At 41.2% G+C, this 18,267-nt stretch overlaps 1 protein-coding gene across 1 annotated transcript in view; it reads left to right on the plus strand.

Moving 5' to 3' along the window:
* Window positions 1-3,777, plus strand: part of pcdh11 (protocadherin 11) — a 186,164-nt gene extending 182,387 nt beyond the window's left edge. Inside the window, exon 6 of the mRNA XM_037675259.1 lies at window positions 3,098-3,777. Within this exon, the coding sequence (XP_037531187.1) occupies window positions 3,098-3,552 (455 nt within the window). The 3' untranslated portion in view covers window positions 3,553-3,777. The remainder of the gene's footprint in view (window positions 1-3,097) is intronic.
* The last annotated feature ends 14,490 nt before the right edge of the window (window positions 3,778-18,267 follow it).

Here is an 18,267-nt window from a genome sequence, read left to right on the forward strand (position 1 = left end):
TTGTCAGGAATATGTACACTGTAGTGTGTTTTGTTGCTCTTTTAGTATTTTATTTATTGGTAAATTCCATTTATTCTTATTACTGTCTGTGGAAGCCAGCATGAGCTAGTGCATTTTTGACTTAACATTCCTTGAAGGAATCCATATCACCTCCATTTTTCATGCCAAGATTTTAAACTTAGATCATTTTATTTTGAGATTTGATGGAGTTTTGACTGTTTTGGTCCAACCTTCAAAGTAGCTTAATCCACAGTTTTAAATGATACAGTATCTGTTAGCTCTTGGAGTATGTGTTGTGAATGACTGACTTGAAGCTACTACCACAGCACATTGTAGCTCCAAATCGATAAAATTCAGAGTTACAGCCATTTTTGTATTTTATAGAATCAGTTGGCTGAGGTAGCCATCTTGAATTTAAATCATTTCAAATGGTAATCTGTAGATGTACAGCCATTGATTACTTTCTGAGAGTTTTAATGGAATCATCTCAGTGTTTGTTTGTTTTTTTTTGTTGTTGTTTTTTGCTAACAGACAAAAAGAGTTGATTCCAGTCTCGCAAAGATAAGATGCAATGTGTTGTACTCAGATGTTTGGGTAAATCATCATGAACTGCCAACAAATTTTACTCAATATCTATAAAACTGGCTAAGGTACATCTTTTTATGTTTTCTATGACACTTTGGCTGAGTCAGCCACCTTAAACTGGGTTGAATGCAAACATTAATTTGTAAATGAATGTGAAATTATTATATTTTGAGAGTTTCATTAAAACCATTCAGTGGTTCATGAAGCATTTTGATAACAAACAAAAACAGTTTATTCAAACGGTTAATGGCCAAGTTTTGGGCATGTTTCTTGCGTGTTCTGTCTGCGCTCAGAGTGTAAGTTGGGAATGATTTTGGGGGTTGACTCCAAAACTTCACCAGATGTAGATGTCAACCCATTAACTTTCTGCAAGTGTCACTAAAATTGATCCAGTGAGTCATGACATATTTTGTTAATGGTACAGATAAACAAGCACGTCCACAGAGTAATACATTATCTTTCAGACTTTGCCTTCTGCCTCACAAAATAATCATACAGCTGTTGATTTTAAGCATCTGCATGTGCGTTTTGACAACTCACTGAATACTTACATCTGTGCACCTCTTAGAAATAGAACTGTGCACAAACCTTAGAACTTGTCTGGAACCTAAACTATGTCTTGTAGCAGTATATCAGTCTAAACCTGCTCTGCATGTTTATTATCAAATGTAGATATTCCTATTTTTACACCCGCAGCTATTGATCAGCGAAAACAACATTTGCTCGGCCCACCCCTTTGAGGGCCGTAGATCACCTTTCATTTATAAAGCAGGCTGCAGTCCGAGAAGCACAGCCTCATTTGTGATTGTATGGATCAATTAAATTTGATCAAGAAGCAATGAGTTGGAGAAAGAACACGAGCATCTATTTGTCTGATTGAGTGCACGCTCTGCTAAGACATTTATGTTAACCTGCGGTGCCTCTGATCAAAAACATTAGCATCTTAAAAATGCCTCGCCAGCAGCAGAAAACGCACAAAGAAAGATTGACTCAGGGCTCGACAGAGACTTGGCTCGACCCGATTGTGCTAGCTCAGAGAATGAGAAAGCGGCATCCATTTTTGCCTTAATGAAGTTACTGACCCTCTGAAAGGTGACACATTTACCGCCCAAGGGATTTATACACTCCCCGTTCTGTGGCTCCAGTTCAATATGGAGAGGACAGATTTGACTCCACAGGGGCCTTCCAAATATACCCTCACAATTTACACCACGTGACTCACTCTCAGACGCCGCTCAGATAATTAAAGCTGACGCGCAGACATTTAATCAGATACTTGCAGCACAAACTTGAACGAGAAAGGTGGACCAGCTTGTATGGCTTTCGGAGGAGGGGACTGGTGTTAATAACACAACCAGAATTTTCACTTTTGTTTTTTATTGAAAGCTGCAAAGCAAACAAGATTTTTTTTTTTTTTTTCAGACACCTGTGGAGAATTACAGCGTATATAAACATGTGCAGGAAGGAAATAGTCCTCATTGTGTGGTGTGGTCTAAAAATGCTTAATTATTCATAAGAGTCTCACTTATGCAAATACACTAAATAATTTCTACATGACAGCCCGAAGCTGAGACCTGGAGGAGGGATGTGATGTTTGAATGAGGTTCTCTCTTTCCTTTCCATGGCCTCAGAAACATAACACCGCAGGCTCTGGGTTGCCGTGGTGCATACTGTTTTACATTCTAATTATCTGCCATGACAGGCTTTATTGCCAAGTCTCTATACTGAGGCCTCGCCCCAGACTCATTCCACATATGATGTCAGTTTAATGAGATAAGAACGTTAGAGTCTTTAGCCTCGCACATTCACCTTTTTATTTGGTTTTCAGGGTTTTTTCTTTCTTTCTCATGCTGGAAACATAAAAGCTGGTGCAGTGCGTAATAAATGTACCTTCAAGTGTTTGTTTAATATTGATTTCCCTTCTTCCTCTTTATTTGAGTTTTAAACCAAATCATTCTTTTTGCCTCCGCTGATCGTTCCATGCGCAAGACCAATAGGACGATGTCATTTCTTACTTTGAGTTTTTCCGTATTTCACCAGATTTCGTTCGGATTCTTGAGGAATCCAAAGGGCGCTGACAGTGATTAAAATAAACAGTGCTCTGTTAAAGACGTTCATTAAATATTTAACACCGTACAGCCAATCTGAGCCACAAACAGCGAGACATATTTTTTCAAACTCTAATTAAGCTACAGGGAATTCATTGCACATTGTAGGTAAACAGACCGAGCCAAGGGAATACCAATGGAAATTAAATGCTCTGCTGGTGTTTTTCTCATTACAAGATGAAATGAAACATTTATAACTGACTTTCATTTCTCTAAAAGGCTGACATTTTGTGGGTCAGCCTCTGATAAGGCAACAACTTTCCCCCCCATGTTTACATTATGATTCATGAGTTCATTCAGTGCTTTGACTTCAGTAAAATCACTGAATCTAAACGCACTCTGTAAGTTCTGATTTATTGCATTAACTGTTCTTTCTTTTTTTTTTCCACCTCTCGTTTTTACAGCTATCGAGGTGAACCTGCAAAAAGCCCTGGCTGAAGCCTCTGAGACCTGCACCCAGGAGTGTCTTATACTGGGCCACTCTGACAGCTGCTGGATGCCCCCGAGCTTGGCCCAGTTCCAGAGTCCTGGCAGCAACAGCCCCGCCTCCACTCCCACTGCCACCACCATCACCACTACGCTCCCCTCCTTTGGCTTCCAGCAGAGCTGCTCGCAGGGAGTTAAAGCCAACATGGGGGTCATGGATGGCCGCCACACGCTGGGTAGGTCCGTGCCCAAAAAAGACGAACTGGACAAAGGCTTCAACCGGCCACAGTTCTACAACACCCTGGATAGACACTGCAGCAATAAGAAGGAGGACCCGGTCAAGGTCATCCCTCTGGCAAGCTTCTCCTCGCCCGGGCAGCACACACCCACCGGTGGTGGCAGCAGCGCTTTCTTACACGAGCACCAGTTGTAATTCTAAAAGACAGCTTGTCACTGGCCTGACATACAGTAGATATAACGCTCCACCCAGAGATGGCTCATGACTTCATGATTGGTATACATGTGGGAATATGCATCACTTAAACAACTTTTTATCAGCTATTTTAATAGCTCAAGCTCTGTTTTACCAATGAAGACACATTGGAATGAATGAGACCGGGACAATGTTATTAGACAAAATCAGATGGAATCAGAGGGACTGCTCAGACGGAGTTTATATTCTTTGAAGTGGAGTTTACAAAAAGGGTTATGAACAATTAATAACTTGTTGTAGACATTTTTTTTTTTTTTTTTTTGAACAACCTCAGTTTGGGGGAAAAATAATCAACTTTAATGACGACTAGGCTGATGAGCAAATGGTTAGTTCAGGCAGGTTTATAAAATAATGTTTGCATAAACCAATAACATTTAGAGATTGCAGATGTTTTAAGATGGCAACAATCTGCATAGACTAGTTTGGAATAAATTTTGAGTGATCAAAATTGAAGACATTAAAATGTCTACAGCACGTACATCATAACGTTTCCACAAAACCTCACTTCAAAAGATCTAAACTACTGCTTTAAGCGTTTAAAATGAAATGTGACCTGTGTATAGTAAAAAAGAGTAGTTCTATACCAAAGTAGATGCATTACAGGAAAAAATAAATAAATAAATGCTCTCTGTTTGATGTCTGCTTAGTGTTAAGCAAAGGGCACTGTACACTTTAAGCTTAACGGGCCTAGCTTGCTAAGACTGCGTTCTAAAAGATCATTCCCTGGCACAGAAACAAATGCAAATGCTGTACTTTGCGTTATGAGTGAGCTAAACTGGGCTAAATGTTAATTATGAGCTCTGGGCTGGTGCTGTTTCAGTTCAAGTTCTAGTGAAGCATTGCTCTTTAAAACAAGTGTAACATACTCCTTTGGCATTGAACGATGTTTTTGCCTGAACGTGCTTCAGAAGTCTATTTTGGTCAGGGAACTAGAGAAGGGTTAAAAAAAAATGGATAAGAAGAACATCTACAAAGCAAAACTAGGCCAATAGTAGACAGCAACACATCTTTATCTTTTGCACTCTCCATTTTCATCACGGACCAGTACACAAAACAAATTCCCAAAATAACCCAAACGCTCGCTCCTGCACACATGCATACTCATGATGTTTTTCCATATGGTGATTGCTCACACCCTGCCAACTCTATTAGGAAAATCTTCACTCCTTGCATTATCTCTGTAGTTTAGTCCTGAAAAGCATAGACAGATGTGTTTTTTGAAATGTAGCTTTTGTTTTCTCTCTGATTTTTCTGTTTGATTTTAACTGATGCTTAGAAAATCTTCAGTAATTGAGCCAGTTGTGAAATTCTCCTAACAGTAGCTAACCTTTTATGTGTTTAGAAACTATACTCGGAGTCTATTGCTAATAAAATAAAACATCACTAAATATATAAATGCATAGAAAAGACAACACTGCTTTTGTTCTTAATGTGTTATTAACACTTCTCTTCCTGCTATTAATACTTATTCCGTGCTTCAAACAGCTCTTACTGTGGGTTGCAAAGTCTTCTACTTTCTAAAGCATCCCGAGTCTGACTGAATTATCCTTGTTTCTGTTATTTTTTTGCACCAATCGTTAGAACAAACATTGGGAATATTTGAGAGTCCCTTCACATGAAATGAAAACAGCGCCACTGCCACAAAATGCAAATTCTTCTGATGATAATAACCACTTCAGACTTGCTTGCCTTTGCAACAGATTGGGCGCAGTGTAATGCATTGCCACAACAATAGGTGACTTTGCTGATATCCATTTTTCTTTCTTGCTACATCTAAGCCAAGTGTCTACATCATCAGGTATATGAGTCATGAGATTCATTTTCTTGCACCATCTTGCAAATTGGGAACAGACCTAGATCTATAATGCAACGTGGGATTCCCGAGGGAAGGCGCGGGGCAAATTGTATTTGTATGCTCTTAGCTATTCTATTCTCTCGCATAATGCCTTTTAACTGTATAAAAGGGGATTTATCTGATATTCACTGAAATTATCTGCTAAAGGAGCAACATGTCAAGGACAAAGATAGGGCAGTTCAATTTCACCTCCGTCACTTATGAAAATGAGCTGGATTCAAAACAGGCAACTTAAATAAACCCGCATATAAACATCCGTTTAATAAAAACTGTCTCGTTTGAAAATCCCATTTCAGCTCATTTACTAATTCTTTCAGCCCCCACTCCCACAGCACCTCCACCCTCTCTCTTCCCTTACTTGTCATCTCCTTTCATAGTTTTAGGACATGAAGTGGTGTGCACGATACATTTTTAATCAAAAGGAGTACATATCAAAGGGAACATACATCACATTGTCAGAGAAAATTGGAGTTTCATCACTTTGCCAAATGCAGATTCAACTTTTCACATCCAACACTTGTATGTGGTCCTAAAGTTGTCTAGAATCCACAGGAATATTCTCGACCCGCAAAAAAGCAGGGCATGGACATCTGTTAAATATCCCTAAGAAAGAATAAAATTAGACATAAGAATTAATGACAAATTATGACCTTAATTACCTCCTCTGAGTAACATAGACGTAATTATGTGTGGACTTTGTATAGAATGATACACACTATTGCACTGTATTCAAAATGGGATTGTTTAATCTACAACCAGGCACAAGTGTACAGTATGCACTGTATTACTCCTCTTTTGTGTTCCAGTGTACCTACATTAACTCCTTTATGCTGCAGAAATACAACTTTAAGAGGGAATTTTAAAATACCCGCATGAATGTTCACCACTAGCATGTGGCTTTTGATCTGATTTATCTTTATTTATTCATGAAAACCGAGTTTACATTTCTCAACTCGTTTCAGAGGTGAACATAGAGATGTATTATTTGTTCATTTTTAGAACAGCATACATATCATTTGAATGTCCGCTCTTATTGTTTTCTGATGAAAGGTTGCTCAGACTAGCTACTTTAATTGTGTCACGATGATTACGTCTCGTGGGTTATTGAAAAAGAAAGCTGTTAAGTGTTCCCTTGTCATGCTATCTTTCTTTGATTTCTTCTGCGCCATTCAAAGAAACTAGCACATGCTTTAAACATGCTTTTTTGTTCTCCTTTTGTTAAAAAACCTCTTTGTTGGAAATGAGTGTGATGATCACAACTCAATGTACTTTTGCATGAACCGTTCGGACTTTGACGAGCCATTTTGACACTGGACTATGTTTCAAACATCCACATTGATCAAATGACGTCAGTGTTGAGATTTACTTCTTTACATTTGTCTAATGGAACAAAACAAATTCTATCCAGTATACACATTCAAACATTGTGAAGTGTCCGTATCATCTGAACCGCCTCTCATGCACCAATATCAATTATCTATATCATCAGGTAATCTGGATTTTAAACTGTATATAGCAGTACCCCTAAGAAATGGTGAAACATTTTGAAAGACACAGCTTGAGTACTGGAATACACAATGTTCACAATGTGCAAAAAGGAAAAAAAAAAAAACATAAGAAGTGATGAGATGACAATCTCTGTTGTAATGTAAATGAATACATATGCATAATACTAATGAGAGTGAATGTGTTTATAGTTGATCTTGTACATGTGCAAGAGAGAACCAGAGCGTCTCCTTGCATGTATGAGTGTGTCTGTGAGAGCGTGTGCTGGCTTGCACCTTGCCAGACAATTTTATGTACACAAATGTATCTTGTACAAATGAATATAAAACATACGATAGGAAATTTAGCTCAATGCCTGTAAATTAGTCATCAGTGAGTCAAGTTTGCTTTGAGAGAAGGCTTCAGTGCTTGCCAGCAAGTTTGTATTAAAGCTATACAGTCTGTGTTGTCATGCCTTTGTAAGGTATCCCACTTAATTCAATGAAAAAAAATGACCTTCTTATGGTAAAATGATTTTTCATGTCATTGAATTTTAATTAAACCATTAAATATTGAGACCTCAAAGGAAACACTGGTCATGTTTGTCTTTAACGGCACATTAATGTTTGATCAGAGCTTTTATTATGTTAAAAAATGTTTGATTTGACCCAATTTGTTTTTGTCAAAGATATATACCGGTATTTTTCGTTCATTCAACCTTTATTTAGACAGGTAAATCCCATTGAGCCTCAATGACTCATTTACAAGAGAGACCTGGTATGCAATACTGAATACAGCTTTCATTGAAGACATGCATATTGCCCATATTCTTGCATACCAAAGTTTTAAACAAATTATTCTGATGTTTTATTAGTTCTTAGCTATTATCACACCACAGTTTAGCTTGATATCTGTAATGTTAGGTAAGCTAGGCTTACTTAGCTGTGATGGCCATTAGAACTGGATTGATTTAAAAAGTTATTCAGTTACAAATGTACTTCAAAATGCTTACTGAAAATCCAACAAAGTTAAGTCAGTTCCTCTGGATGGTTTCTTTTTGTTGAAACATTTCTTCTTGCATCCAAAAGACTTCATCAGTCCGTGGAGCCACAACAAACTCAGTCTTATAATAGGACCATCACATAGTGGGTCAGCCAGTTTGATGGTCGACTCCTCTGAGGCAGTCATGGCCAAAGTGGTTCAAAATATCAAAATCTCCAGAAACCATCCCTCAAAGATTCATCTTTGCTCAGGGGGGCAGTTGCGTTGGCTTTTCCCATGTGGAAGTAAACATTGAAAAGCTAAAAAATAATACAGACTCAAAACAAGCTTTTTTCTGGAGAGCATGCGCACGTCAACCGTGCAGTTGCTGCGTAACATGGCAAAAGTATTCCAAAGTAATACTTTGGAATGACTCTCGACTTTTACATAGCATGCCTTAGCTCAATATTTGTAAAACATAAAATAAAATAAAATAAAAAGACTGAGTTTGTGCTACGTGTTGTTGACTCCAAACTTTCACAATGGTGAGCAGTAATAATTAAATTCCACCTCACGGGACTCTAATTTTCTTTTATTTTACATTTGGTGAAGTTGACATTAGCAAAACTTCAAATGTTTTCTAAAAATTACATTAAAAATTGTTTCAGCGCCATAGCTGATAGTGTATATACTTTTATTGTGTGTATATTGACTGGTTCTCCAAATAGCAGCCTACGATGAAACTATGTTTGGAGCAACAACAAGTCCCCAACACATCCATCCATCCATCCATCCATTATCTTCTGATTGTTCTGAAGTTAGGTCATGGGGGCAGCAGCTTGAGCAGGGAGGTCCAGACATCTCTTTCCACAGCCACCTCTTCCAGCTCTTCTGGGAGGACTCCAAGGCGTTCCCAGACCAACCAAGAGACAACATGTCCTGGGTCTTCCCCAGGATCTCCTCCCAGTCAGACGTGCAAAACACCTCCATAGGGAGTCGCCGAGGAGGCAGGCTTACTAGATGCCCGAACCACCTCAACTGGCTCCTCTCGATGTGGAGGAGCAGCGGTTCTACTCCAAGTCTCTCCTGGATAACTGAACTTCTCAAACTGACCAGTAAACAGCTCAGCTCCCTCTCCACCTGTCCCCAACATATATTTTCAGGAACTCATTCTGAACTAATGAAGTTAACCAGATATGTATCAAATTTTGGATATGTGCAGGCTTATATAATATTTAAGTTTTTATATTTTGCCACAACAAACCAAACTTTATTATGAAATGTCTACGATCCAAAAAGTCTATGTAAAGGTGACAGGGAAATAAGATAATGGTATCAGTATGTGCAGCATTTTTATTGTTTTTTTTTAAATTATTTATATTGAACAAAATACATTTTTATAACTTGTTTAGTTTTTTTTTCCCCTTTTAATTCTGTTGACTGGACATTACAGTTACTTGATTATTTTCCAGTATTCTCCTAACATTGCCTGTTAAGTGCATAACAAAAAATATCTGGTTAGAGATAGGGGAAAAAAAACACAAGAGACATTCTGAAGTTATCTTGTTATAAATTGCCATTTTGTGAGTTGCCTTGGTGGAGCGTAAACTCAAGATTCTGTGTGCACTTGTACACAGAATGACTGATACAAGTGTGGTGATGAGGGTGCAAACAAGACACAAGATGCAGGAGGTAGATGAATCCTAGAGTGTTTATTAAAAATAAAACTGAACATGAACCCCTTTCACAACAGAGTGAATCCAGAACTTATGCAGAATAGATCGATAAAAACAGACAGATACATAAGTATCTGAGACAGAACTGAAGGTCAGGCATATATGCAGGGCCAGATTAACACTTCGCTGTACCCTGGGCAACAATCTTCAAGGGCCCCATCATCACGACCCCAGAATCACCATAATCTGGCAAAATACAGAATAAATTACCATAATATACAGTAAATATACTTAAAATTCTAACTATCAAGTGTATTTTTATGTATAAAACTCGAAATGCTCATAGACACAAATCATCAAGACTGAATTAAGTTAAATGCACTTTGAACATCACATGACACCATATGTGTACTTGTTTAGTAACGTGTTGGCCACTGGTGTCAGAGCATTTATAATGTGTGTGGAGGGACACACTGATGGGGTCTGGGGGTCCTCCCCCAGAAATTTTTGAAAAATTAGATGCCATTTCCTGCGTTCTGGTGTATTTTAATGTTTGTTTAACATCTAGTTTTACCTACATAATTAAACACTTGGAACACCTTGGGATTCCCCTGGAGGAGCTGGTCCAAATGGCTGGAGAGAGGGAAGTCTGGGCCTCCCTACTTAGGCTGCTACCCCTGTGGATGGATGGAAGTAAACACTTGATTCAATAACTATTTTAGAGCTAATGGCACAACAAGAAGTAGCCTGACCAACAGCTGATTCAATTAATTAAAAATATTATAAATTCAAAGGTGACGATTTGATGCCCACATTAAAATTAAATGTCTGTAACAGTTCACTTCAAATGAAATAAGATTATCAATGAATGTTTGTAACAAAGGATTTACTGATTATAACAGATTCCTTCAAGAAACCTCCCAATATAAATCATAAAACCAGAATGATTTCTGCTCATTCTAAATTTGTCAAATGGCCTAAATCTCCTCCCTGGGCTGCCACCTTACCGTGGTGGAGGGGTTTGAGTGTCCCAATGATCCTAGGAGCTATGCTGTCAGGGGCTTTATGCCCCTAGTAGGGTCACCCATGGCAGACAGGTCCTAGGTGAGGGACCAGACAAAGTGCAGCCCAAACACACCCCTATGATGAAAAACACAAATGGACCTAGTGTTCCCTTGCCCGGACGTGGGTCACCGGGGCCCCACTCTGGAGCCAGGCCTGGAGGTGGGGCACGTGGGCGAGCGCCTGGTGGCCGGGCTTTTACCCATGGAGCTCGGCCGGGCACAGCCCGAAGAGGAGACGTGGGTCCCCCTTCCCATGGGCTCACCACCTGTGGGAGGGGCCAAAGGGGTCGGGTGCAATGTGGGATGGGTGGTGGCCGAGGGCGGGGACCCTTGCGGTCTGATCCTCGGCTACAGAAGCTGGCTATTGGGACGTGGAATGTCACCTCACTGGTGGGGAAGGAGCCTGAGCTGGTGTGTGAGGCTGAGAGGTTCCGGCTAGAAATAGTCGGACTCACCTCTACGCATGGCTCGGGCTCTGGAACCAGTTTCCTTGAGAGGGGCTGGACACTCTTCCACTCTGGAGTTGCCCCTGGTGAGAGGCGCCGAGCAGGCGTGGGCGTACTAATTGCCCCCCAACTTGGTGCCTGTGTATTGGGGTTCACCCCGGTGAATGAGAGGGTGGCCTCTCTCCGCCTACGTGTGGGGGGACGGGTTCTGACTGTCGTTTGTGCTTATGCACCAAACGGCAGTTCAGATTATCCACCCTTTCTGGAGTCCTTAGAGGGGGTACTGGAAAGTGCACCTTCTGGGGACTCCCTTGTTCTGCTGGGGGACTTCAATGCTCATGTGGGCAATGACAGTGAGACCTGGAGGGGTGTGGTTGGGAGGAACGGCCCCCCTGATCTGAACCAGAGTGGTGTTCTGTTGTTGGACTTCTGTGCTCGTCATGGATTGTCAATAACGAACACCTTGTTCAGGCATAAGAGTGTCCATATGTGCTCTTGGCACCAGGACACCCTAGGCCGCAGTTCGATGATCGACTTTGTCATCGTCTCATCTGATCTGCGGCCACATGTCTTGGACACTCGGGTGAAGAGAGGGGCGGAGCTGTCAACTGATCACTACCTGGTGGTGAGTTGGCTCCGATGGTGGGGGAGGATGCCGGTCAGACCTGGTAGGCCCAAACGTATTGTGAGGGTTTGCTGGGAACGTCTGGCAGAGTCTCCTGTGAGACGGAGTTTCAACTCCCACCTCCGGGAGAACTTTGAACATGTTCCAAGGGAGGTGGGGGACATTGAGTCTGAGTGGACCATGTTTCGTGCCTCTATTGTCGAGGCGGCTTACCAGAGCTGCGGCCGCAAGGTTGTCGGTGCCTGTCGCGGCGGCAACCCTCGAACCCGATGGTGGACACCGTCGGTGAGGGATGCTGTCAGGCTGAAGAAGGAGTCCTATCGGGCCTTTTTGGCCTGTGGGACCCCGGAAGCAGCTGATGGGTACCGGCAGTCCAAGCGACATGCTGCTCGGGTGGTTGCTGAGGCAAAAACTCGGGCATGGGAGGAGTTCGGAGAGGCCATGGAGAACGACTTCCGCACGGCTTCGAGACGTTTCTGGTCCACCATCCGGCGTCTCAGGGGGGGGAAGCGGTATGCCACCAACACTGTTTATAGTGGGAGTGGTGTGCTGCTGACCTCAACTCGGGATGTTGTGGGTCGGTGGGCGGAATACTTTGAAGACCTCTTCAATCCCACCGGCACGTCTTCCACTGAGGAAGCGGAGCCTGGGGACTCTGGGTCGGGCCCTCCAATCTCTGGTGCTGAGGTCACCGAGGTGGTTAAAAAGTTCCTCGGTGGCAGGGCCCCAGGGGTGGATGAGATCCGCCCAGAGTTCCTTAAGGCTCTGGATGTTGTAGGGTTGTGTTGGCTTACGCGACTCTGCAATGTTGCATGGACATCGGGGGAAGTTCCCCTGGATTGGCAGACCGGGGTGGTGGTCCCCCTATTCAAAAAGGGGGACCGTAGAGTGTGTTCCAACTACAGGGGAATCACGCTCTTAAGCCTCCCTGGTAAGGTCTATTCGGGGGTTCTGGAGAGGAGGGTCCGTCGGATAGTCGAACCTCGGATTCAGGAGGAACAGTGCGGTTTTCGTCCTGGCCGTGGAACACTGGACCAGCTCTACACTCTCAGCAGAGTCCTGGAGGGTGCGTGGGAGTTTGCCCAACCAGTCTACATGTGCTTTGTGGACTTGGAGAAGGCGTTCGACCGCGTCCCTCGGGGGGCCCTGTGGGGGGTACTCTGGGAGTATGGGGTACCAGACCCTTTGATACGGGCTGTTAGGTCCCTGTATGACCGGTGTCAGAGCCTGGTCCGCATCGCCGGCAGTAAGTCGGGCTTGTTCCGGGTGAGAGTTGGACTCCGCCAAGGTTGCCCTTTGTCACCGATTCTGTTCATAACTTTTATGGACAGAATTTCTAGGCGCAGCCAAGGTGTTGAGGGGATCCGTTTTGGTGGCCTCAGAATTGCGTCTCTGCTTTTTGCAGATGATGTGGTCTTATTGGCTTCATCAGATCGTGATCTACAGCTTTCGCTGGAGCGGTTCGCAGCCGAATGCGATGCGGCCGGGATGAAGATCAGTTCCTCCAAATCCGAGGCCATGGTCTTGAGCCGGAAAAGGGTAGAGTGCCCTCTCTGGGTCAGGGAGGAGGTCTTACCCCAAGTGGAGGAGTTCAAGTATCTTGGGGTCTTGTTCACGAATGAGGGAAAAATGGAGCGTGAGATCGATAGGCGGATAGGTGCAGCGTCTGCAGTGAAGCAGGCGCTGTACAGGTCTGTCGTGGTGAAGAAAGAGCTGAGTCAAAAGGCGAAGCTCTCAATTTACCGATCGATCTACGTTCCCACCCTCATCTATGGTCACGAGCTTTGGGTTGTGACCGAAAGAATGAGATCTCTGATACAAGCGGCCGAAATGAGTTTTCTCCGCAGGGTGTCTGGGCTCTCCCTTAGAGACAGGGTGAGAAGCTCGATCATCCGGGAGGGACTCGGAGTAGAGCCGCTGCTTCTCCACATCGAGAGGAGCCAGTTGAGGTGGCTTGGGCATCTGTTTAGGATGCCTTCTGGACGCCTCCCTGGTGAGGTGTTCCGGACACGTCCCACCGGAAGGAGGCCCAGGGGAAGACCCAGGACACGCTGGAGGGACTACGTTTCTCGGCTGGCCTGGGAACGCCTCGGGATTCCCCCGGAAGAGCTGGCCCAAGTGGCTGGGGAGAGGGAAGTCTGGGCCTCCCTACTTAGGCTGCTACCCCCGCGACCCGACCCCGGATAAGCGGAAGAAAATGGATGGATGGATGGATGGCCTAAATCTCCTAAAGTGAAGGAGAATAATTTTAAAATAATCAATAAGATATATCCTGTAGCCATGTTTCTGCAAAGAAGATTTAAATTTGATGTTGATTTTTGTGCCTTTTGTAAATCAGAAGATGAATCCCTCGAGCAATTTTTTTTCATGTCAATACAAAGTCTTTGGTCAGACACCAAAACTGGATTAATCTCAAAAATTACCATTCCTTCTTTTCATGCTGATGCCATTTTACTTTATGTGGATAACCTAAACTCAGCTTTCTCTGATGCCATAAATATAGTCGTAGTTATGGCAAAGTACCACATTCACTGAAGTAAGAGGAGGGATAATAATCCCTCCTTCCTGTTTGATGAACGATTTTAAGTCATAACATTCTTCATTAAGTGGATAAAAAAATCTACAAAACTGCTAGAATCATCTCACAACAGATACAAACTTATTGTTTTAATTAAAACAATGTTTCTCAAGAAAAAAAAACCTGATGAGCTTGTCAGCAGGTAAGGGGCGTTTACCTTCGGGACAAATTGAGGTTGTCGATTGGTCAGTTGTTGACACGCCTTCTGAGTTGATTGACAGGTTGCGCTGTCGAGGATCCGATTGAAAACAACAAAAAAAACGGAGCTGCAGCAACTGCGCTGGGAGGAGGCGAGGCTGCACAAATGCAGCGGGAGCGCAGCAGTTTGTGCAGCGCACGGCTCCAAGTAAAGCAGGAGATAACCAGATATTTTGCTTGTGCCCTCACTGCCCTGGGCCCCTTAGAGATCATGGGCCCCTGGGCAGTTGCCCAGTTGCCCATATGGTTAATCCGGCCTTGCGTATATGTTGGGGAGGTGATTACAAAATAAAAAAACAAGTGTGTTGAAACAAGTGGTATGTCAGGAGCTGAAAACAGTATGAAGGAATAAAACACAAGTAGTTATCAAAAGATTAAAACTTCTGCATACTGTGACAGACATATTTTTCATTTTTTATTCTTGCTTGGGCAAACGACCGCGTGCAAAACATTCTTGGGTTATTTTCTTTTCTGTACATAATTTAAAAATGGAAATTGGGTCAAAGTTAAAAGGCCTGAAAGCGAGTTACTGTCTATCTTTAAAATTACTGTTCAAAAGCTGCCTCATAGTCTGTAATTTTGTTGTCATCACAGTAAATATCTCCTGCAGCTTAGTTGCTCTGTTGACATGCTTTAAAAGATGAGTGGCTGCTTTTCACTCTGTACTATTTTTGACCAACCAGCTAACCAGTCATAGCAAACTGGGCCTTCTGAAAAGTTATTATTGAAAAAAAAAATGGTTAAGATGGTAACAGAAAGTACAGGTCACAAAAGGAACTTGTGTGATTTGTAGCAGAAGGTATTGTAATAAAATTTTTGAGCATGTAATCCTATATGTAGAGGTTTTTTTTAAAAAAACAATAAGAAGTTACATAACAGATCAAAATATAAGCTCTTCAAACAGTTGTGACCTGAGCAACTGTTTGTGCAAGCCATTATAGTGGCCCATGTTTTAAATCTCAGTGACTTATTATTAGGTATGAGTTTAAATACAAGCTCTAAGGGATTCCTGTTGGAGCAAGTGAAGGGAGCTTGAATACTATGAAACGTATTTTAATCCAAATCGTAATATTTCCCTATATCTTTACTGCTCTGGCCTTAACTACATTAAAAAAAAACAAAGTCAACTAAAAATAACCAGCCAGTTAAAATAAAATAAAAATGTCCTACACAATTTTAGGTTACCTGTCTATAAGGCAGTTTTTAATATCATATACTGTATCTGTTCATTTATTTTCTTTTTTGCAAGTTAATGCTCAATCCATATGAGTTTTATTGCTTCAAAAACTGAACAGTTTCAACAATCCTCTGGGCCATCTATTGTATCCAAGGCCTATTTGGCTTAATTCTTTATCCATTGTTCTTTTATGAACATGTACAAGTCCTCAGAGAAGAAACCTCAAGCTTACACTACAGCGCAGAGGTTGATGTTCACAACAACCGGACATGACAGGATCCCTCGGCACTGAATCCTAACTCGTGTGACACAAAAAGCTGTGGCGCGTTAGTCGTAACACTAAAGCTTTTTGGAACTGTGTCATTGTGAGGCCTCTTCAGCATATGTTTGGTCCCCAGTCCCCTTAAAGAGTCTGCTGTGACCTGCCCCATGTTTTTCATGGTAATTGGCTAATGAGACAGTGACAGTCCCAAGGATATCTACCCTGTCAAAACATACATTCAACAACGCCAATATGCTTTTCCTTTAATTAGTGCATATTTTAGGGGGTGGAACTTTGTGATCATAATACCATACACTCCACAAACTCTTTTCCCATCTGCTAACAAGCCCAACTTATTGTAAGCCTACTTAGTTCTCAAGGTGTCATCTGTTGAAGTGTCAGGAGAACATATAGAGATTGTCAAACAGTCCGCTCATTTTAAATTGTAATTAAACTGGCCATCAGGTACCTGGAGGCTGTTTAGTCAACAGCAGGGTACTAATTACTATAAGATGACCTTTGGAATAATATCTGGTGAATTATTCATTGTTGAGAAAATTGCTTCGGAAAAATGAGCACGACATCCAAGAGACGTCTGACTGTACACACATGCAATGATTGCAGCATGGCTGGGAATATGAGGTCATCAGTAAAACTCTAGCTATTTGCATGAAAATCCAAAAGAGAGGTAAGTAAAAGCACATTTTTTTAAAACACGTATGAAATAGATAACATAAAAAATATAGACTGAGATGTGCAACTTTAAAGTAAATTGTATTAGAGAGACTAAGGTGGTTTGGAAACGTGTCCTTTTTTACTATGAAAAGGCTCTAAACTCTGATTGAAACTCCTCAAACAGATTATTTATTTGCAGATGTTCATGCAACTGACCAGCAACTATTTTCTTTGCAATTTTTTAGATGAAAGTTAGATTAGATATAGGTCTATAATTGTCAAGTATTCCTGAGTCGAGGTTATGTTTCTTAAGTAAAGGTTTAATAACAGCAACCTTAAGGCTCTGTGGTACATAACCATTCATTAGAGACAAATTAAGCAGATCCAATATGTAGGTAGCCTGGTTGGGATGTGATCTAGCAGACATGTTGATGGTTTGGATGAAGTTTTTTTTTTTTTTTGACAATTCAATGAGCTCAACAGGAGAATAATAGTCCAAGCATGAATCTGGTTCTAGTGAGATTTTTAAAAAATTGCCTCATCTGACAGGGAACCAGAGGTGATAGTAGTTAGTTTGAATTGTATTCCTAATTGCTAATTTTATTTATAAAGAATCTCATGAAATTGTCACTGCTTATAGTTGTAGGGATACGTGGCTCAACAGAGATAGGACTTTTCATTAGTTTAGCTGTAGTGGTGAACAGAAACCTGGGATTATTTTTATTCTGATATATTCAAGATGAATAATATACAGTTCTAGCTATAGGGCGAGCTTTCTTATATATTAGCAGGCTATCTCTCCAAGATAAATTAAATTATTCTAACATCTAAAAATAGTAGTAACAACCAAATAAATAAATTACATACAATACACATTAGATTTTTTTTTTTAAGTGTGGTTCAGTGAAATGTTTAGACGCAGTAATTTACTATGCTCAATTCTTTGAACAACATCCGTTTGGAAAAACTGAGAATAGTTCTGACTAAACAGCTGAGCTAATGGCTAGTCACAGCAGGGGAAAGATCAAAAATGATTTCTGCCTTTTTTAACTCCAATCTCAAAAATGCTAACTGAAGTTCATTTGAGGATTTTTTCATTAACATTTACACTGCTGTAATTTTTTGCATTACATGGTTGTTTACATAGAAGTTTGCATTAATTTAAAGTGAAGACAATGTCAGTCTGGGTTCATTAGCAACAACACTTCATGTGAAATACGTTCTGAAAAATAAAGCATGGGGAATTTAGCAAGTCATGTTAGCTATTTGAGAAAAATGGAAGGCAGTGTAATGGTCTGCTTTATATGCTACGTGTGTATGCGCACACACACACAAACACATACATTTTGGTTTTGCAGTGAATTACTTCTGCATTTGATTCATTCTGCTTTTAACAGGTTCTGTTTAGCAATATGTTTTTATAATGATTATGTTAACGGTTGATTGAGGGAAAAAAAAAAGGAATCCATCCGGACTGAAAATAAGTATCATAATTCAGTATCTAATAAAATAATATAGATTAGATAATTGTTACTCAATCACAGAAAAACACATTTTATATTAATGAATTAATGAGATAGTAATTAGCTTATGATTATCTCTAGAATGTCCGTTGCAACTCGTCTTTTTTTTT

Source organism: Nematolebias whitei, chromosome 4 (assembly GCF_014905685.2).
Source record: "Nematolebias whitei isolate Nwh7 chromosome 4, NemWhi1, whole genome shotgun sequence".
Taxonomy (NCBI): domain Eukaryota; kingdom Metazoa; phylum Chordata; class Actinopteri; order Cyprinodontiformes; family Rivulidae; genus Nematolebias; species Nematolebias whitei.